Source organism: Ursus maritimus, unplaced genomic scaffold (genome assembly GCF_017311325.1).
Source record: "Ursus maritimus isolate PB19 unplaced genomic scaffold, ASM1731132v1 scaffold_19, whole genome shotgun sequence".
NCBI classification, from domain to species: Eukaryota; Metazoa; Chordata; class Mammalia; order Carnivora; family Ursidae; genus Ursus; species Ursus maritimus.
In genome coordinates this window covers 15439189-15460575 of record NW_024424341.1, presented here as the reverse complement: position 1 = coordinate 15460575, position 21387 = coordinate 15439189, and the positions used below count along the sequence as shown (strand labels likewise).

General features: G+C 43.6%; 2 protein-coding genes across 2 annotated transcripts in view; both read left to right on the top strand.

Moving 5' to 3' along the window:
* Positions 1–15685, top strand: part of GOT2 (glutamic-oxaloacetic transaminase 2) — a 24444-nt gene extending 8759 nt beyond the window's left edge. The window contains exons 2-10 of the mRNA XM_008702569.2: positions 2662–2818; positions 4753–4881; positions 6941–7000; positions 7521–7682; positions 7912–8016; positions 9321–9471; positions 9642–9807; positions 13738–13888; positions 14451–15685. Coding sequence (XP_008700791.1) covers positions 2662–2818; positions 4753–4881; positions 6941–7000; positions 7521–7682; positions 7912–8016; positions 9321–9471; positions 9642–9807; positions 13738–13888; positions 14451–14573 — 1204 coding nt within the window. The 3' untranslated portion in view covers positions 14574–15685. The remainder of the gene's footprint in view (positions 1–2661; positions 2819–4752; positions 4882–6940; positions 7001–7520; positions 7683–7911; positions 8017–9320; positions 9472–9641; positions 9808–13737; positions 13889–14450) is intronic.
* On the top strand, positions 234–2651 carry LOC121103421 (ORM1-like protein 2). Its single transcript, XM_040633391.1, is given in 2 exon segments — positions 234–1835; positions 1838–2651. Coding segments are annotated over 2 exon segments (624 nt in total). The 5' UTR covers positions 234–1381; the 3' UTR covers positions 2008–2651.
* Positions 15686–21387: the final 5702 nt, after the last annotated feature.

The following is a 21387-nucleotide window of genomic DNA, read 5'->3' as shown; positions in this document are numbered from 1 at the left end:
TTTTTTTTTTTTTTTTTTTTGACAGAGACAGCCAGCGAGAGAGGGAACACAAGCTGGGGGAGTGGGAGAGGAAGAAGCAGGCTCCCAGCAGAGCAGGGAGCCCGATGTGGGGCTCAATCCCAGGACCCTGGGATCACGCCCTGAGCCGAAGGCAGATGCTTAACAACTAAGCCACCCAGGCACCCCTCTTTTTCTTTTTTAAGTAATCCTGACACGCAATGTGGGGCTCAGACTCACAACCCTGAAATCAGGAGTTGCAAGCTCTACTGACTGAGCCAGCCATGTGCCCATACTCTTACACAGTGGCTGCTATACCTTGCATTCCGAAACCAGTGGTGCATGAGGGTTCCTCTTTCTCCACATCCTAGCCAATGCTTGTTTCTTGTGTCTTTGATTTTAGCCATTCTGACAAGTGTGAGGTGAAAATATGTCACAATAATGATTAGTTGAACACAAATTTACATTTTTCATAGTTTTAAACGTTAGATAGGAATAATGTTAGCTCATAGTATTAGTAAACCAATATAAGTTTAGGAAAAACAAAGCCACAGCATAAAATGTATGCTTGGATCATACTTAACATAAATAAATAAAAGACATAACTATATTTATTAAATCAGTTAAACTAGTCTCAGAGGTTTTATCACTGATGTGAACTCGAATTTTTTTAAACATTTGAGTTCGTTTCTTTAAGAAAAAATTTTTGTCTAGCACATTCGAAGTACTAGAAATTCAGTCTCTGTAACACAATCAGAACAGAGCCGCCTTTGAGACTTTATTTTAAATGGAGCCCAACATAGGGCTTGAACTCACAACCCTGAGATCAAGACCTGAGCTGAGATCAAAAGTCGGGCGCTTAATGGACTGAGCCACCCAGGTGCCCCAAGATTTTTATAATCTCAATGTATCAGTACCCTACAGAGATGGAAAACATTTTACATTCAGACATTCAGAGGTAAAACAAAAAAGCCTTTTTGAATTACTGACACACAGAGATCTTAAAGCTCTTCAGGTTTACAGCTTCAGCCACAGGCCAAGAATAAACACAGAAACCTCACAGTTCTGATTAAAAAAAAAAAAAAGCTGCAAAATTCTTTTTTTTTTTTTTTTAAGATTTTTAAGATTTTATTAAGTAATCTCTGTACCCAGCGTGAGTCTTGAACCCACAACTCCAAGATCGAGAGTCACAAGCTCCACCAACTGAGCCAGCCAGGTACCCCAGAGCTGCAAAATTCTTGATTTAAGCTTCAAATAAACAAAGTCAAACAAACAACAAACCAGATTATCATCTCTCACCCGACAGAGAGTAGATCTCTGCTCTGCATTTTCAAAGATCACTGAATGGTCATATCATAAAACCAGATTCACATCATTGCTGCCAATGAGGACTAGCTTACTGGCCATAGGTGAACCAGAAACAAAGCCCCAAATCAGTAGCGGGTGGGGAACAAGCCAGAGAAACAGTTTTGCCTCGGGCTGCTTCATGGAGACCACAGTTATGGAAGCGAGTTCCCCACCTCCAGCTGGAGGGGCTTCTGAAGCCAGCAGGATGAATGTGAGGGTGGCACACAGCAAAGTTACCCCCAACACTCAAGTGATGAGTAGTCAGGGCATCTGGCTGACCTACATCGTCTTGGTAGGACTGTCACATGTTCTACTCAGCATCCCCTTCTACAGCATGCCTGGTATCTGGACCCTGACCAACGTCATCCATAACTTGGCTATGTATGTCATCTTCTATACAGTGAAAGGGACACCCTTTGAGACCCCTGACCAAGGAAAGGCTCTGCTACTGACACACTGGGAACAGATGGACTCTAGGCTCCAATTTACCTCTTCCGCAAATTCCTCAGCATTTCTCCCATTGTACTCTTCCTCCTGGCCAGCTTCTACACCGAGTATGATGATGCTCACTTCCTCATCAACACAGCCTCACTGCTCAGTGTACTGCTGCCTAAGTTACCCCAATTCCATGGGGTTCGTGTCTTTGGCATCAACAAATACTGAGGGATGGGGCTGGGGATAACACTGGACCAAAGGGCCGTAACATCCTTTCCTTCTCCAGTTTGCCTTCTGTATCTTGAAAGCCTGAGAACTCTACAACATTTCCCAATCTTTCTGTTCCCAAGGAAGAGAACAGACTGGAAAATGCAGCTCCCTGGGCCCAGCCCTGCTAGGAGCTGGTTTCCTTGAATCAGGAAAAGCAGGAAAAAATAAGGGCCAAATCACTCTACCCCCCACAGTAGGAAGCCATATTTGGGCAGCTGATCAAGTTTTTCCAGGTCTTTCACCCCACCACCTGTTTGAGAGCAGGATAAAACCCAAGTGCCTTTTTTTTTGGGGGGGGGGTTCACTTAATACTCTTGCAATGGTCCTTGCTTGCTTCTCTTTGTCATCTTTTACCACTCTCAGTTTCTCACAGCCAAATTATGTGAAATAGTCTTTGCCTGGGAATTCAGGTCAGGTTGGTACTGTGAAAGCTTAAATATGCACCCTGTCCTCCCCAGGATGATTGAGGTATCCCCCTTCTGCTCCTCATTGCATTTACACTGAAATCTTTGGTCTTCTGCCCTCCTCTCTGAAGTGCTTTGGCAAATTTGAGATGTGTCTGGCCATGGAAATCTAGCTACTGTGACTGATTTCGTTTATTTCCCATTTCAGCTCTTGGTGGACCCATGTGGAAATGGGGCCCCCAGATCCCATCCTGGGAGTCACAGAAGCCTTTAAGAGAGACACCAACAGCAAAAAGATGAATCTAGGAGTTGGTGCCTACCGGGATGATAATGGAAAGCCTTATGTGCTCCCTAGTGTCCGAAAGGTGAGTTCGCCATCTGTCTCCTGCCTTCTTGGGATGGGTAAACTGAAGAGTGCTCCTGGAGAGTAGCAGAAAGAGTGCTGGTCTGGGAGTCCTGAGACCTGGCTTCTAGCTCTGGCACTGACTGCTGGAGTCATTCAGGTTGTCTGGGCTCTGGTCTCCTTGGCTGTAAAAGTGACAGGTGAGAACTACCTGGTCTTTTTCAAAATTGAACTTATATGATTATCTATAAAGCAGGCATAGGGTCATGTTTAATCCTGAGAGTGCACAGAAGGACCAAGAATTTAAACATTGCCTCTTTGTAATAAGAATAGCCCTTTTAAAGAAAGGGGCGTAATCAGAAGGGGGAGTGAAGCATGAGAGACTATGGACTCTGGGAAACAAGCTGAGGGCTTCAGAGGGGAGGGAGGTGGGGATTGGGATAGGCTGGTGATGGGTAGTAAGGACGGCACGTATTGCATGGTGCACTGGGTGTTATACGCAACTAATAAATCATCGAACTTTACATCAAAAAGAAATTAAAAAATTAAAAAAAAAAGAATAGACCTTTGTAGATGAGGGTTACTGCCATTATTTTCCATTTCTCTCATGTTGATTGCCTTAAGCTCTCCTGCACAGGCATGCTCTGTCCTTTTTTTATACTGAACTATAGAATAATTCGCTTTATTTTTGTTGTATTTTTATCACTAGTCTTTATATTGGTTATCACTATAACTTTAAATAATTAATCCACTTAGAACAGTTTTTTAAAAGAAAGTATGTTTCCTTTCCATCTATACCTCATCTGTTGATATATGAATGCTTTTTTGTCATTTCCGAAAGTGAGGTGGGGATGCGTCATTCCTCCTTACAGCAGAACTGGGCACAGTGAATGAAAGTTACAAAGGAATACTTCTGGGTGAGGGTACAGCCCTTGGTAATCATCTGAGCCTCACCGCCCTGCAGCAGGCTGGCTCAGGCCCTCCTGAGCCACAGAAGTAAGAATATGGGCTGAATGAACCCTTGAAAGAAGAAATGTCTAAGCATGTGGGAGTGTGGGTTCAGGGTCATCTCTAGAACTCTCCGAGTAGAAAAGAAGGGCTCAAGAAGCCATTGTGATGAGAAGACCTATTGAAAACTGCTAGCTGCTGGGTCTCAGGTCATGCAGGAATTGCTTTGGTCTCAGGTTAGAGTATTCAGCAAGTATTACCTATTTTGCAAGCTGGAATACCACCACATGCTTCTGTACATTCCTTCATCACGTCTTCAGCCAGTCGTAAGAGTTGCAGCAACAGTTGTTCCCCCATTCAACAGATGAAGAAACTGAGGCTCAGGAAGGTTACTAATTTGCTCAGGGGCATACAGCTAGTAAGGGACAGTCTCACCTCTGTCTCCAAAGCACAAAGAGGTGTGGCTGTTACTATTAACCTTTGAAGTTCTTAGACTGGCATTTTACCTTGAAATACTTCTTTTTTATATATTTAGTTTGATTTTATCATCATATATCTCTTTTAAGTGTTGCTCGTAAACCTTGTTCTTACGCATTCCAAGAATGTCGTATGTTAAATACTAACGAAGAGAACATTGTGTACCCATCCATATAAAACCTAACTAAAAAAATAATAAAGTATAATTTTAAAAATAACATACTTCTGTTCTACAGTATAAAATACTAAGTATTCTACATTTTTTCTGTAGGGCTGGCTTTTTGGTGTTTTGTTTTTTGTTGTATAATTTCAAGTTTTTATTTAAGTTCCAAGTAGTTTACGTACAGTGTCATATTAGTTTCAGGTGTAGTACTTACTGTTTTTCTTGGACGGTATTTTCAAGTAAAAACAAGGCTTTATTTACTTCCTTTATATTTAATATATAAACTGAATTTATAAAACATTAAATATTAATCATACTAATTCCAGGTAAGGAGAAGAAACTAAACAGATATCTTTTCTCTTGTCTAGGCAGAGGCCCAGATTGCTGCAAAAAATTTGGACAAAGAATATCTGCCCATCGCGGGGCTTGCTGAATTTTGTAAGGCGTCTGCAGAGCTAGCCCTGGGTGAGAACAACGAAGTGTTGAAAAGTGGCCGGGTAAGCAGAGCAGACTCTGGCATCATACAGAGTCTTTCTTTATATTTAACAGTTTGAACAAATTTGAAATAATTTAAATAAATCAAGATACATCACTTTGTGCGTGATCATTGTTTTGAGGTGACCGCACCATTGCTAATATCTCTTCTTTAGAAAGTAGGTTGGCACTTACTAAATAAAAGATTTCATGTAACACACATTCCAAAAATGTAGCAGTAATCCTGAAAACGGAATGGTAATTTGAAGAGTTGACACTGCTCTGTGTACGCTTATGTTCCGTTTATACTGAATATGCTTTAGAAATGCCAAACAAGGCCCAGTTTTAGGCCTATAATTAGCCACTGCCCTCATGTTCTCAGCTTCCAGCTGAGATGGAGGAAGCACACAGGCAGGACTCTTGGGGCCAGGACCAGTCTGGCACTCCTCTGCTGCCCCTTCATGGCCAGTGTGGACATTGTGCTCTCTTCTTGCTGCCTCCCTCCTCTCTCAGGTCCAGAGAGCGTCGTGCAGCTGGGTCTCCTCCTCCCGTCTCCCTGGGGGCCGTCCTATTGTAGAAGAAAGATGTCTCTAAAGGACACTGAACACAGACTTTGCAGAAACAGATGGCCGTGCACCCACAGAGTATGCGCAGGCCCAGCGCTTAGAGTAGGAGAGGGGTGGCGCTGGGCAGGCGGCATGCCTCCAGGCCGCGGAACAGCCCAGGACATGTGGCTTCGGGCCCTGTAGTTTACTTTCCTTTGAAACAAATATGTTCATTAATGGATACATGTGTATATTTAAATATTTATTGTTCTGGGTAAGTCTGGAGAAAAACATACAAAGTAGCAGAACTAAGCCAACATTTCTCCTCTTCCACCCCCAAGACCAGAATAAATAGTTTATTCACAAGGCTGGTCTAAGTCCACATGTTAGTTTGTTAACTCAAGAGAAAAGCATACAACTTCCTCCCCGGGGAGAGACAGTAATGATCCTAATCCATGGTTTGATTGATATCCGTGCAGTCAGCCACCTGTTAACCCCTCATGAAAGCTTCCATATTTTTCTGTAATTTTTACTTAACCTCTATCTATCTAGCGTAACATCAGCTTGCCTCATAAAGTGCTGTGCCTTTGTGAATTTTTAGTATTCTCAGATCCACAGTTAGGTTTATTTGTTGTTGGGTTTTTTTTTTAATTTTATTTTTTAAATAATCTCTTCATCCAACATGGGCCTTGAACTCATAACCCCAAAATCAAGAGTCCTGTGCTCTCCCAACTGAGCCAGCCAGTTGCCCCCACAGTTAAGTTTTTATTTCTGTCATGGCAAAGTTTGCAGGGACAAACTTTGTGTTGTAAAGAGTTTATTAGGGTCCCCCATTTCTTCTACTGCTGGCCAGAAAATAGGTTTATGTTTCAGAGAACCTTAAATGTCTATGGTGCCTTAAAAAAAAAAAAAAATTATCTGTGGTTTCTTATTCCTTAAAGTTGACTGATTCAAAGAAACAGATTTACCTTCCTATTACTCAAAAGGTACTGTTTTCAGATTATGAAAACTGAATGGAACTTCTGAGCCTTTGAAATGTAGTCATACTTATTCTAATAATAAGTTGACTTGCTTTTCAAGAAACTTTGATGTTCGGAGACTCATTCAATTTTGTATAATTCTGGAATAATATTTTAATGTAGTGACTGTTCTTAGTGTCTTTCTTCTCTGTATAAATCAGCCCTTTCTCATGTGAGGGGAGAGGTTGTATCCTGAACATTCCTCATGTAATACGCCATGATACTGATAACAGGCCATGAGGGGTTAGCGTCTCTGTCAGCAAAGGTTTTGTAAACTGAAGAGATGGCTCTTTCGAGAACTCACAAGGAGAGTCAGTCTGTCTCTTAGCAAATGAGGAAATGAGACAATAGCACTGTTCTCTCGTTTCCGAATACCATTTGGAACATTGTCTTCAGCTTCTGAAGAAGGAAGGGGACTGACTGTACAGAGCAGTGCCTCTGTGGGCTTGGCCTCAGTTCTGCTAATTATGGGCCTCTAGAGAGTGTCGCACCTACTGACCATGCTGTCTCTTCTTCAGTATGCCACCGTGCAGACCATTTCTGGAACTGGGGCCTTGAGGATCGGAGCCAGTTTTCTGGTGAGTTGGAAACTCCTTCAGGAAAGAGCTGTAAGACAGTCTGTAAGTTGAGGATGGCAGGGTTTCCTATTGCATGTGTGTTTGCTGACTTCTTTCCACAAAGTCGGAAGAGTTCCTGTTCTCTGGTAAACGGAGTCAGGGGTAAGAAAAATGAAAATACTTAGAAGAAATTACAAGGAAGATAGAATAATCATAATAATAAATCTAATTTATTGAGCACATACCTGTTACTACCAGCTTTTGTTTTAACTCATTTAATCTTTATGAAGGAGGTTCACTTGCTGCCATTTTACAAATGAAGCAAGTGAGGCCTAGACAGGTCCTTGGCTCCACAGTGGATTTACTTGTCAGAGCTTAGATTCCAGTTCACAGTCTTGCTGCGGAGCCATTACTGTCTCTCACTCATCAAGATGCTGAGTTTCAAGAGAGAAAAATGTCTTCCTCAGTAAAATATATTGACTCTTTTTTATTTTTCCTCTTCCTTCTTCACTTTTCCATTCCCTTTCATCCCATTGTTTAGCAAAGATTTTTTAAGTTCAGCCGAGATGTCTTTCTGCCCAAACCGTCCTGGGGAAATCACACTCCGATCTTCAGGGACGCTGGCATGCAGCTGCATGGTTACCGGTACTATGACCCCAAGACGTGCGGCTTCGATTTCACTGGCGCCGTAGAGGACATTTCGGTAGGTGTGACTCTCAGGGCAAGAGGGCTGAAGGAACAAGAAACAAACCTCCATGTGGAGATGTGATGTCTCACAGCTGGTTCTCCACATCTGACGTAGAATACTAGGGATGAACTCATTCCCAGATCTCAGATTATCCTTGTTACCGATCCAAAACAGTGACCCTGTGGCATTTCAGGTAAGTTATCTCCTTCGGAGCTGCAAAGTCATCTGTTGGTTGTCTCTTTAGAAAATGCCACAGCAAAGTGTTCTTCTCCTGCATGCCTGTGCCCACAACCCCACGGGAGTGGACCCCCGCCCTGAGCAGTGGAAGGAGATAGCAACAGTGGTGAAGGTAAGGAGAGTGAGCTGACTGGCCACAGTTCTGTGTTCAGTAACTGGCCGTAGATGCTTAACTGGGCAAAGTCTTAACAATGAGAATTAATTACCCTTAAGCCCACATGGTTAAGTTGTCAGGAAAGAGCTTCTTATTTGCATAATTAGCAGTTTGGGTTTGTTTTTGGGTTTTTTGGGGTTTTTTTAAGATTTTTATTTATTAGAGAGGGAGCGCCTGCCCGTGCATGCATGCACGTGGGGAGAGGGGCAGACGAAGGGCGAGAATCGCAAGCAGACTCTGCTAAGCACAGAACCTAATATGGGGCTCAATCCCACAACCCTGAATCACAACCGGAGCCTCAGTCAAGAATCAGCCACTTAACCAACTGAGCCACCCAGACGCCCTGCATAATTAGCAGTTCTTAATTGATGGTACATGAGCAGCTTGAAAATAGTTTCTGCTCCTCAGCCTGTATGTAGGGAATTCTGAGGAATCTTGTCATTGGCTAGCTTGTCCAGTGGGCATCCACTGGCCCCAGAATGTCTGTTATTGGCACCTGCATTTGCCCTGGCCAAGATGACTTGTTCGTTCTTTATATGCTTTGTCATGTCTCCTCTCCTGGCCTATTTCCTCAGCATGGCCATTATCATTCACAGGGTCAGCTGTCAGAGAAGGCACTAGTCACAATTTCAAGGGAGGAGGGGCGCCTGGCTGGCTCAGTCGGTAGAGCATGCAACTCGTGATCTCAGGTTTACGAGTTCAAGCCCCACACTGGAGGCAGTGTTTACTTTAAAAAAAAAAAAAAATTTCCAAGGGAGGAAAATATTCCTGTTGCCTTGTGTCCGCATTTTCACTTCTTTTGGTTTCCCTTTCTTTGGCATCAAACAGAGGGAAAAAGAGAGCATTCACAGAGCACTTTGAAGATGAGATGGTTCTCGTGAGGCCATCCCATGAGTCATGGGTATAAGACGAGGCTGCCAGAGTTAACATTAGCCCCAGAAAAGATTGGTGTTGGTCCAGAGTAATTACCCAGACTCCTGTGGGCCTGGAAGGAGCTTCCTGTTTGATCAAGCAGCTTTCTGGGAAGATTGAAATTAAGAGTATCTCTTCCTAATGTCTTCTTGAGGGACCATATCCACCAAAGTAAAAAAAAAAATAATATGATGACGTCTTAAGGAAAATTAAATATCTCCAAATTGCCACTGGGGGAGAAAACCGTTAACTCTGTGTGAGGCAGACATGGTCCCAATAAGCACAGGCAAGCGTGTGGGGCATCTTGAGAGGGACTGCCTAAAGCTTTGCTCTTCTCTTTTCCTTCCCAGAAAAACAATCTCTTTGCATTCTTTGACATGGCCTACCAAGGCTTTGCCAGTGGTGATGGTAACAAGGATGCCTGGGCTGTGCGCCACTTCATCGAACAGGGCATTAATGTCTGTCTCTGCCAATCCTATGCCAAGAACATGGGCTTATACGGTGAGCTAAAGGACCCAGGGCGTGATGTGTGTGTCCTAATACAATTGAAGAAGTGCTGAAAGAGGATGCCCCAGAGATGCCAGTGTGGGAGGTGGGGTGTCTGCTGTGTGATTTCCTGTTGCGTGTTAGGTTGGAAAACTAGAAGACAAGACCCATGTGTGTCTTTTCAGGGGAGCGTGTGGGAGCCTTCACTGTGGTCTGCAAAGATGCTGATGAAGCCAAGAGGGTGGAGTCACAGTTGAAGATCTTGATCCGTCCCATGTATTCCAACCCTCCAATCAATGGGGCCCGGATTGCCTCGACCATCCTGACCAGCCCCGACCTGCGAAAACAATGGTAAAAGCTCATTGCCGCTCCTAGCCAGCTAGCTGCCTTTCCTGCCACCCATCTTTGAGAGCTCGTTTATAATCGGCAAGTGGTGACATAGAATATCACACCGCTTCTGTATGTGGAAGGGGAGGAGGGGAGAGAGGAGTGTGCATTTTGTTAGCCCTTTCAAATGCATAAGAGACAAAGGTAATTCAGAAACACCAGGGGTTTTTTATTCCATTATCTCCATGTTAAGTAAAACCTGCCCTCTCCTCGAAGCCATGAAAAAAAATGAAATCTTGCCATTTGCAATGATGTGGATGGAACTAGAGGGTATTATGCTAAATGAAATAAGTCAATCAGAGAAAGACAATTATCACATGATGTCACTGATATATGGAATTTGGGAAATAAGGCAGGGGATCATAGGGGAATAGTTGAAAAAAAAAATGCAACAAAACGAAACCAGAGAGGGAGACAAACCATGAGAGACTCTTAATCTCAGGAAACAAACTAAGGGTTGCTGGAGTGGAGAGGAGTGGGAGGATGGGGTGGCTGGGTGATGAACATTGGGGAGGTTACGTGTTGTGGTGAACGCTGTGTATTGTGTAAGACTGATGAATCACAGACACCTGAAACAAATAATATGTTATATGTTAATTTAAAAAAAAAAAAACCTGCCCCCCCAACTTAAGTTCAAATTGAAGTACCTTACATAGGAAAACTTTTTTAAGAATATCATATTTTTGGTTCTTATCCTAATAATAGCTACCACTGAATCAGTATTTCTGCTTATGTTTGGTTTTTATTAGCCTTACCATCTGAATCTCTTGGCACCTGTGCTCTAACTTAGTGTTACTCAGTCTCTCTGACCATAGTCCACATAAGACAGATATTTTATATAATGACTCTGAACACACATTACCTATAAACATATACGTAACTGAAACAGTTGTCAAAAACTCAGTACTTAGGTTTCATGTGTTCTGATATTTTCTAAATGCCAGTTGCATCCAACTACCTTGAATATGTGAGCTACTAACAGGTCATGCCATACAATTCAGAAAACTTTGCTCTAGATCAGAGGTTGGCAAAGTGTTCTATGGGTCAAGTCTAGTGTGCCCCCTATTCTTGTAAAGTGTTATTGGGACACAGCCACACCCATTTTTGATGAATCATGTGTGGCTGCTTTTGTGCCATTCAGCAGAGTTTAGTAGTTGTGACAGAGAGCAAATGGCCCGCAAAACCTAACACAGGAATTTACCCCTTTATAAAAAGTTTGCCACTGTACTGGAGCTTTAAAAAAAAATTTTTTTTTAAATAAAAAATTTAAAAATGAAAAGTTTGCCAACCCCTGCTCTATATAATTCAAAGTTAATAAAAAGCCAAGATGGCCATGAACAGTGTGATTTGTCAGACAAGAGTGTATCTTTGTAGCTGTTTAATTGAGCTTGTTGGGGAGAAAAGTGAAATCTGTTGTCCGCTGTCTGCAAGGAACTTTATCTTATCACATGACAGCTGTTCTTTTTACATTAAATTATTCCTGTGGAACGTTGAAGTAGGTCTGGTTCAGGGCGGTTCTTTTTAGTTAAATATATCGATGCAAGGCTTACCAAAAATCTGACTACTTTTTAATTTATACTTTTTTCCCATTATAAAATTAACGTGTAAGTACATTTCAGAAAGTTTGGGAGAGGGAAAACATTAACTATAAATCTAGTCATTATAACCCACCTTTTGTCTCTGTTCACCATTTTCCATCATGCTAACTATATACCTTACTCCTGTATATGTATGTTGTAGGTTTGGTTTTGTTTTTGTCTCTTAGGATTATACTAAGCTTTTTTTTTTAACTTACTATTTTTAAGTGGTTTTTTATATTTCCTAATGGTTGTCAGGATGTCGGTTTTTCTACTGTGTGCGCTTCAGTACAGCTTTGCAGTCTGTCGCGTACAAAGATAACAGAGGTGCTGTGCTGGATGAGTGGGGCATTTCTACCTGTGGGGAGTTTATAATCTGGTGAGGAAGGTACGGGTACAGCGTCCATACAAGAGACAAAGAATAAAGGCAGGCCAAACGAAGGGCTGTTGATTCTAGTGGGGAATAAAGGAGGCCATAATGAAGACAGCAGCATGTGAGCTATGCCTTAAAGAGAGAAGGCTTTTTCCCTCAAGGGAATGAAGGGTAAAGGAAAACCGGACAGAGCCGTGCATGAGGAAAGGCACAGAAGCACGATGTGCGTCCTGTAGGACGTGCTTCGAAAGTCCCACGTAGTTTCTGTGGCCTTGACGCTGAGTGGGAGGAGGATGGAGAAGGCAGCAAAGCTGGGAAGTTGGGAGCAGATGGTGAATCACCTTCACCCATACCTTGAGAAGTCAGAACTTCATTCCATGGGCACCAAAGAGCGAGGAAGGGCTTTGCTGGCATTGCCCTGGATCTAGCTGTGGGCGTAGCCTCCATGCTTTTAGGACCTCAGCCTGAAAGTAAATGGAGCTGGACAGATGGGACCATAGGAAATTTAAAATCAAATGTCATCCCCAGAGGGGTCAGGAGCTCCAGCTCCAGCCAGTAATTACACTGCTAGTGAAGCGTTGCCCGCTTTTTCCAGAGAGGATAAATCCATGTTTTTATGCGCAAGTGCCCAATTTTAAATGTTTACCTGAGTCAAATAAAAATGACTAAGACTAATCTTGTTTGACTTCTAATTGGCAGTTGTGACCCGTTATAACTGTGTATGACATCATCATAGATGGTTTAAGAACATGAACACATTAGAACAGAGAGGTAAACTATAAATGTTTTTACTGTCGTCGTCTAGTTGGGCAGGAATTTCCCCTAGAGCCATAGGAGTAGAATGAGAAGGGGAGATTCTAAGGAAGGCAATTCTGGATTGTGTCCAGAATCGAGTGAGCCATGTGTATCAGAGGACTGCCTTCAGCCACCAGATAGAACTGACCCTCTCTTCCTGGGGCTTTCAACACAGCACTGTTCTGTTGCTTCCTACCTTGTCCTGACGTGTTCCAGTTGGTGGTTCACAGGTTTGTTCCCAGTGTCAGTTTTAAGATTTAAAGGCAAGGACCATGTCTGAACCCTCCCTTTGCCTCACGCCTAGCCCATGGCTTGGCACATCATAGGTTCCCAGTGCACTCACTGTCTTAACTGCAAAAGCAGGAGTGTGTATTCCATCCGTGTTAAAAATAAGGTCATAGTCTATTATTTAAAACACAATTTTTGGGGCGCCTGGGTGGCTCAGTCGGTTAAGCGTCTGCCTTTGGCTCAGGTCATGATCCTGGACTACCTGCTCAGCAGGAGGTCTGCTTCTCCCTCTTCCACTGATCTGCCCCCCACTCATGCTCACTCTCTCTCTCTTACTACCTCAAATACATAAATAAAATAAAATCTTAAAAAAAAAAAAAAAAACACAACTTTTGCCCCCTGCATAAAGGATGGAGAGCCTTAGCCTTCCTAGATTTGAGTCATTCATTCATCTTTTTTTTCTTTTAGGATTTTTTCATTTATTCGAGAGAGAAAACATGGCAGTTGAGGGGGGCAGAGGGAGAGAGAGAATGCCAGGCAGCCTCCATGCTGAGCACAGAACCCGACATAGGGCTCAATCCCACAACCCCAAGATCATGACCTGAGCTGAAATGAAGTCGGATACTTAACCAACTGAGCCACCCAGGCGCCCCTCATCTTTCTCAATAACTCCATTATGTTAGTCATTAGGTACCTGATCAGAATAGTGTTCTGATAGAAAACAGTGCTGTAAAATACCTTTTCATTTCCTGAACCAGTGAGAGCGTCTGACATGGGTTGGGACGAAGAATTAAGGCACACCAGGGTAATACTCAAGGAAGGTAAAACTGCTGTGAGCTGTGGCTTATCTGTCGGTGCTTGTCCAGAATTGAGCTGCATCCCAGGGTTTTGGGTTTTTGTTTTGTTTTGTTTTTTTCACAGGTTGCAGGAAGTAAAAGGCATGGCTGACCGCATCATTAGCATGCGGACTCAGCTGGTCTCCAACCTCAAGAAGGAGGGCTCCTCCCACAGCTGGCAGCACATCACTGACCAGATTGGCATGTTCTGTTTCACAGGACTAAAGCCCGAACAGGTGAGTGGGCGCTGATTTCTCCCCAGCTGACCACTTGATCAGTCCTCAAGTACTAGAATTCCTCAAAGATCCCCTACCTATTCAGATTACCCTTAAAACAGTCATTTTGGAGTCCTTTTAGGTAAAGGAAGAGTATAGCATTCATTTTGTTTTGTTACTAGTCGTTTCCCTGTCTGCACCCCCCATGAGGTTGCAAACTGCTGAAAAGCAGAGCGTGATTTGGTCATTTTTATATGACCACTGCTGCTTCTCTGAAGAGATAAGCAGAACAAGCAGGAGCCTGAATATTGTTTGGAGACGTAGCTGAGCTGTTCCATAGCTGGATTCTGGATCTGTTTTTTCTACAAATGCTGGATCTAAGATTTGTTTTCACCTGTTCACACCTCAGTATTCCTCATCTGACTTTAAGATGGTTTTTTATCCTTCTCTCTATGCTAGCCCACCAAATTCTGAGAATAGGGTTTAAGCGAGAAAATAGAGTTTCTGTTATTTTCGTGTCTTAACACCTGGGCTGGGCAAATCCCCCTGCCTAGAACTGGCTCCTATGCTCTCCTGTCTGCAGGTGGAGAGGCTGACCAAGGAGTTCTCTATCTACATGACAAAGGACGGCCGCATCTCTGTGGCAGGGGTCACCTCCGGCAACGTGGGCTACCTTGCCCATGCCATTCACCAGGTCACCAAGTAATTTCCCTGGTGAGAGGAACCAGAGACAGCCTTCCTGCCTACGGCCCCTGCTGTTGTGAGATTCACACGGAGAGAGGAGGGTGGATGGTGGCAAGCAGGTCCCTTCTTTCAACGACAGTAGTTAACACTCAACCACTGAATGTGTTTCGCAGAAGAGAACCTGTAGTGAAATAGGGCAGAGGCATCTGTGGCGGGTGTCTGAAACTTTGTGGCTCAAAACCAAACTCCTGCTCATCCTTTAACCTCAGCTGTTCCAAAAGAGTTTACATGTACAAGAAAGACGTAGCCCAAAAACCCCGTCAGTCATGCCATTGCAATATTTCAGAAGCTTTAACGGCAGCACCTTACGGTGTTGGGGTGCCTCTGCAGATCCAGCATGAGAACAGCAGCTACAGGAGGTGTCATGGGAAGAGCTCGTTCTAACCTTCGCAGGCAGCTCGTGTTTGTCCTCCCGCGATCGAGCAAGCTTATCAACAGACCTCGTTACAGGAACCATGTTTCGTGAAAACCAGCAAGCCTGCTGCCACTGCAGTGAGGAAGATAGAACGATGCTGTCTCCTGTCTTATTTAAGGGGGAAAAAAAGCTGCTTTTCAATACTTGCGGGCATTTTAATGTTCCTCTCTTTTCCCTTATCATCGCTGTTCTTTTCCTTGAGCACAGAGATCTATAACTAGCCTAGATTTTCATCCTGTGCTACTGCTTCATTGACCACCTGCCCCATCCTGTAGGCTTTCTTTGTTTGAAGAGCGAAAAAGATAACTTCCTGCTCCTCCCATACCCTCACCTTTCTCATCAGAGAATAGCCGAGAGTAAGTAACGGCTCTTGAGTTCAGCATCGTCTTCAGTGATTGATTGTCTGCTGTCGGGATGTCGCCTCTGCCCGATTGGACCTCTTCATTCAGTACGGTTGTGCGGTCTCTCATCTCACATCGTGAGCCGGCGATGCGGGGCACAACCACGAAAGCGGATCTCTGCGCTTTGGTTTTAATCTCTGTGTGCTGCCAGCTGGGCTCAGGCTTCACCCTTTTGGAAAGATAACCACCATCTGCTCCAATCATGTAGACTTCTCACAGCCTGGTTTCTCTGTTAAAATAAAGTTACTGTAGACCCCACCACTGTCTCCTATGTTATGTTTTTCTTTAATGGGAAGAAAGGGTAGGAGTGGCCCCGAAGTCTGCAGGCCTATTCAGCCGCCTGTAAGCCAGTGGGTGTGTGAGGTGTTCCGAATGTAAACAGAAGCCACGTCTCTGTCTTTGTCTTGCCATTCAGCTTGTCCAGTCCAGCAATGTTGAAAATGTGGGTATAATCCTTTGGACTTTGGAGGACAAGTGGAATACCTTGAAGGAAACGCTAGATAGAGCAGGGATGAAGAAATGGAGGGGCAATGGCGACTTTAGGTGTCTATAGGAGCCAAGTAGGTAATAGAAGCAAACAGTGAACATAAAGTAAAACAGGATGTGAAATAGATAGGAGATCATAACTGGTGAGCAGCCTTCATCCTCAGTGTTGAGAAGTGGGAGGGAAGTGACAGCACTGAGAGAATCAAAGTTTAGGGTTGCAGGTCTTAAGTTGTGGTTTTTTTGTTTTTTTAAGATTTTATTTATTTGACAGGGGAAGCTGCAGGCAGAGGGAGAGGGAGAAGCGACACCCCACTGAGCAGGAAGCCCAATGCAGGACTCGAGCCCAGGACCCTGGGATCATGACCTGAGCTGAAGGCAGACGCTTAACCGACCGAGCCACCCAGGCACCCCAGGTCTTAAGTTTGTTTGTTTTTGAATAAAGTGGAAATCCTGATTTTTATGGGAGGTCTGTTGATGTTTAAAAGTTGGCAACTAATTACGTTGTTTTAAAATGATTTGCAAGCAAGATGCAAACAGTAGTTCGCCAGTGTGCAACCTTTAGCATGAAGTCATGTGCTCTGTCAGCAGACATCTAGCAGCGGCACCTGCTTCGCATCAGTCCTCCCCGAGGTTATTCTGTCCTTTCTGCTTGGTGCTAGGAACCATTTGGGATGGGCCGGCTACTGACCAGACAGAGAGTGGAACCAGACTCAGCCACTGAGCCCATCCACAGTGCTTTGACAGTTCGGGGGGAGAGGAAAGTGAGCTCTTGTTTCTCTTCGTTCCCTGAGGGACACTGCACAGGGTGGGGGGCAGAGAGTGGTCATTCCCGACCCTTGGCTCTTCTGTGTTCCTGTTGCTATTGGAAATACCAAGGTGGTAAAAGGAAGTGAATGGACCAGATCACTGGGTGTCTTTGGAAATATCTTAAAAGGAGAAGCAATAAATAATATTACCTGATCCATACAGGGACTGACTGCTAGGTCTCCTTGTCTGGAGCCAAAAGGTTGAAAGTTGCCTGCCAAGAACTCAACCAAAAAAGGAACTTAAACCACCCTGCTGACTTGTTATTTTTAAACACATGTATTACCAGCACACCCTGGACTAAGTCCCATTCCTCACTGAAAACAGACCTGGTGGGTGTGAACCTGATGCTTCTCTCCACTGTTCAGACTGTCTGCTTCACCCCTTCCTAATTTCTTAGTCAGGCTCTAAGGTGTTAACATTCTGGCACATGATGGAGGATGTGGTTTGCCTACTCAGAAGAGTCATGCCTTTGTTCTGTTATAATTTAAGGTATAATAGTTCCCAAATGTGGGTTGATTTTTTAAATATTGGTTGCCTATTCTTACCTTTGGGCATTCTGACTCAGTATTTCTAAAATAAGGCTTGGGAATTTATTTTTTTAAATAAGAAAAAGAAAACTTCCTTGGGGCGCCTGGGTGACTCGGTAAAGCGGCTGCCTTCTGCTCAGGTCATGATCCTGGGGTCCTGGGATCGTGCCCCACATCAGGCTCCTTGCTCAGCGGGGAGCCTGCTTCTCCCGTCTGCCACTCCCCTTGCTTGTTCTTTCTCTCTTCCTCTCTCTCTCTGTCAAATAAATAAATAAAATCTTTAAAAAAAAAAGAAAAGAAAAAGAAAACTTCCTAGGTGATTCATATATAGCTGACACATGGGCAGCCATTGGGCACTATTAGACTAGACTGCTTCAGGCTTTCATCTAAACAACCAAAGCCCAGCTCATTCAACCTCCTTGGGGAAAAAAAAAATCTTTTTTAAGATTTCTTTGTCAGAGAGAGCACGCCCAAGCAGGGGGAGCTGTAGGCAGAGGGAGAAGCAGGCACCCCACTGAGCAAAGAGCCAGACATGGTACATGATCCCAGGACCCTGGGATCATGACCTGAGCTGAAGGCAGACACTTAACCGACTGAGCCACCCAGCCATCCCTCCTTAAAAAAATTTTTCTAAACTCCTTACTTCTAGGCTTGGGAATTTGGGGTTTTTTTTTTTAACTTTGTTTTTCATTTTTTAGGGTTTTTTTAAGAAATTACTAGTTTACTTTTTTTATTTTATATTTTATTTTATTTTATTTTATTTTATTTTATTTTATTTTATTTGTCAGAGAGCACAAGCAGGGGGAGCAGCAAGCAGAGGGAGAAGCAAGCTCCCCGCTGAGCAAGGAGCCCAATGCAGGACTCAATCCCAGGACCCTGGGATCATGACCTGAGCTGAAGGCAGAGGCTTAACCAACTGAGAGACCCCGGTGTCCCTCTAGTTTACTTTTGTATCCAGTAACTGAAAGACCAACTTTTCCAAAACAACAATTCTGTAAAAAAAATGTTGAGATTAGTACTGCAAATCACATATCTGATAAGGGATTTGTATACAGAATATATAAAGAACCGGTACAAATCAATAATACGAAGACAACCTGATTAATAACTGGGAAAAGGGTCTGAATAGGCATTTCTCCAGAAAAGACATACGAATGGCCAATAAGCACTTGAAAAGTTGCTAACAGCAGGGAAATGCAAATCAAAACCACAATGAGAATCCTTTCATACCCACTAGGACAGGTATAAGCAAAAAGAGAAGATAACCAGGGTTATCAAGGATGTGGAGAAGTTGGGAACTCATACACTGCTCATAAGAATGTAAAATGGTGCAGCTGTTTTGGAAAGCAGTCTGGCAATTCCTCAAAAGTTTGAACAGTTACTGACCCAGCAATTCTACTCCTATGTAAATACTGAAGATAAAACATAAGTCCACACAATAGTATGTGAGTGTTTATAGCACTGCTATTCACAATAGCCAAAATCTGGAAACAACACAAATGTCCAGTCAAGCGGTGAATGAATAAACAAAATGGGGACTAGCCCAACAATGGAATATTAACCAGCAATAAAAAAGAATGAAGTACTATTATACGCTCCAACATGGATGAACCTTGAAAACAGTAGAAGACAAAATATGTGATGAGAATGTCACATATCAATCTGAGCTGGATGTTCTTGTGACACGAACTCACATATGATTCTATTTTTATGAAATGTCAAGAACAAGCAACTCCATAGAAGCACCGAGTAGATTAGTAGTTCCCAGGGGCTTAGAGAAAGCAGGAGTGGAGAGTGACTACTCATGGTTACAGAGTTTTGGGAAGAGTGATAGCAGTGTTCTGAAATTAGGTAGACTGCAAAACTCTGAATATACTAAAAACCACTGTACTGGACACTTTAAAAGAGTGAATTTGGGGGCACCTGGGTGGCTGAGTTGGTTAAGCATCCGACTCTTGATTTTGGCTCAGGTTATGATCTCAGGGTCTTAGGATGGAGCCCCACATGGGGCGCCCCCCTTAGTCCTTCCCCCCAGCTCACTATTTCTGTTTCTCTCCCTCTAAAATAAATAAATCTTTTTTATTTTTTTAAAGATTTTATTTATTTATTATTAGAGAGAGAAAGAACAAGTGGGAGGAGGGGCAGAGGGAGAAGTATTTTCCCCATGGAGTAGGGAGCCCGGACACAGGACCTTGGGATCATGACCTGAGTCGAAAGCAGATGCTTAACTGACTGAGCCACTCAGGTGCCCCAATAAATCTTTTTTTAAAAATTAAAAAGGGTGAATTTTATGGTAAAATGCATAAAGCCCAAAGAAATTACTTATGTTTCAAAAATTTGCAAATAGCTCAGCTATCCTTCAACGAGTGATTAGTTACACAAACTGGTATACACATACTGTGGAGTGGAATGCTACTCAGTAATAAAACATACGTGTTAATACACAACAACTTGGATGTGTCTCTAGGCTGAGACACAGAAAGCCAATCCTGAGTACAGACTGTTCCGTTCCATTTATATAACTTTTTTAAAAAAATTTTTTTAAAGATTTTATTTATTTATCTGACAAGAGAGAAAGACAGCCAGCAAGAGAGGGAACACAAGCAGGGTGAGTGGGAGAGGAAGAAGCAGCCTCCCAGCAGAGGAGCCCGATGCGGGGCTCGATCCCAGGACCCTGGGATCACGCCCTGAGCCAAAGGCAGATGTTTAACGACTGAGCCACCCAGGCGCCCCTATATAACTTTTTTTAAGATTTTTATTTATTTGAGAGAGAGAGTACAAGCAGGGGAGAGGGGCAGAAGGAGAAGGAGAAGCAGACTCCCTGCTGAGCAGGGAACCTGATGCAGGGCTTGATCCCAGGACCCTGGGATCAGGACCTGAGCCAAAGGCAGACACTTGACCAACTGAGCCACCCAGGCACCCCTTATGTAACATTTTTGAAACGACAAACTTTTAGAAATAGAGAACAGATTAGTGGTTGCTGGTGTTATGGAAGGGGTGGCCTTGCTGGAGGGAGGTGAGTATGGTTAAAAAGAGCAACAGGAGGGAACCTTGTGATGGAAATGTTCACTACCTTGAATGTGCTGTGGATGTATATAAACCCTACCCATGTGATTAAATTGTATAGAACTAAATACACACCTAAACATGACTATACATATAACTGAGGAAATCTGAATATGATCAATGTCAACATTCTGGTTGTTATATTGTATTGCAGTTTTGCAAATAGTCACCATTGAGGGAAACGGTAAAGGGTACACAGGAGCTCCTCGTATTATTTCTTATAACTGCACATGAATCTACAGTGATCTCAATAAAAATCTCAGTTAAAAAAGATGACAGGTTTCTATGGCATTCCCTGTGTTCCCTCATCAGTGAGGACCTTTGATGTGTGGACAGATAGGTGTAGTGGAGAGCATCTGCTAATACAGACCGAGGACATTGGAATGCCAAAGATTATGGGACAGCTTGCAAGTGTCACAGAGCCAGGAACAGAAGCCAGGGCTCTGGACATCCATTCCTTCATTCAGCTGTTTATTTACATGAGTAACTAGATGCCCCAGAAACTTTTAGAATCTAGGCCCTGGGCCCCTGGGTGGCTCAGTCGTTCAGCATCTCCCTTCCATTGGGGTCATGATCCCCATGTCCTCGGATCAATCCCTGAGACAGGCTCCCTGCTCAGCGGAAAGCCTGTTTCTCCCTCTTCCACTCCCCCTGCTTGTGTTCCCTCTCTCACACTCTCTCTCTCTGTGTCAAGTAAATAAATAAAATCTTAAAAAAAAAAAAAAATCTAGGCCCTGGGTTATGGCCATCAACAATACTCAGACCAGTCCTCTGGTAGGAAAGACTGCATAGTTCAAGGAGGTAAACGTGTCCCTCGCTGTCCTGGGTGAAAGAAACCACGGGGTCACTAGTCGTGGACCTGAAGGCAAGGAGGGAGACAAAGGAGGATAAGGAGGCCAAATAGGCTTGCCTGCTTCATGGGACTGGCAAAGACACCAAAGACACCTTGCTCTTCCTAGGAGGAAGGAGGAGTGTTTGGCTTGGCCGAGAGACCAGGATTAAAACTAACAGGATAAGCATGGTGAGCTGAGCGCCGAGAGGGTCAATGTTGTGGGGTTGAGGATTCAGGGAGCT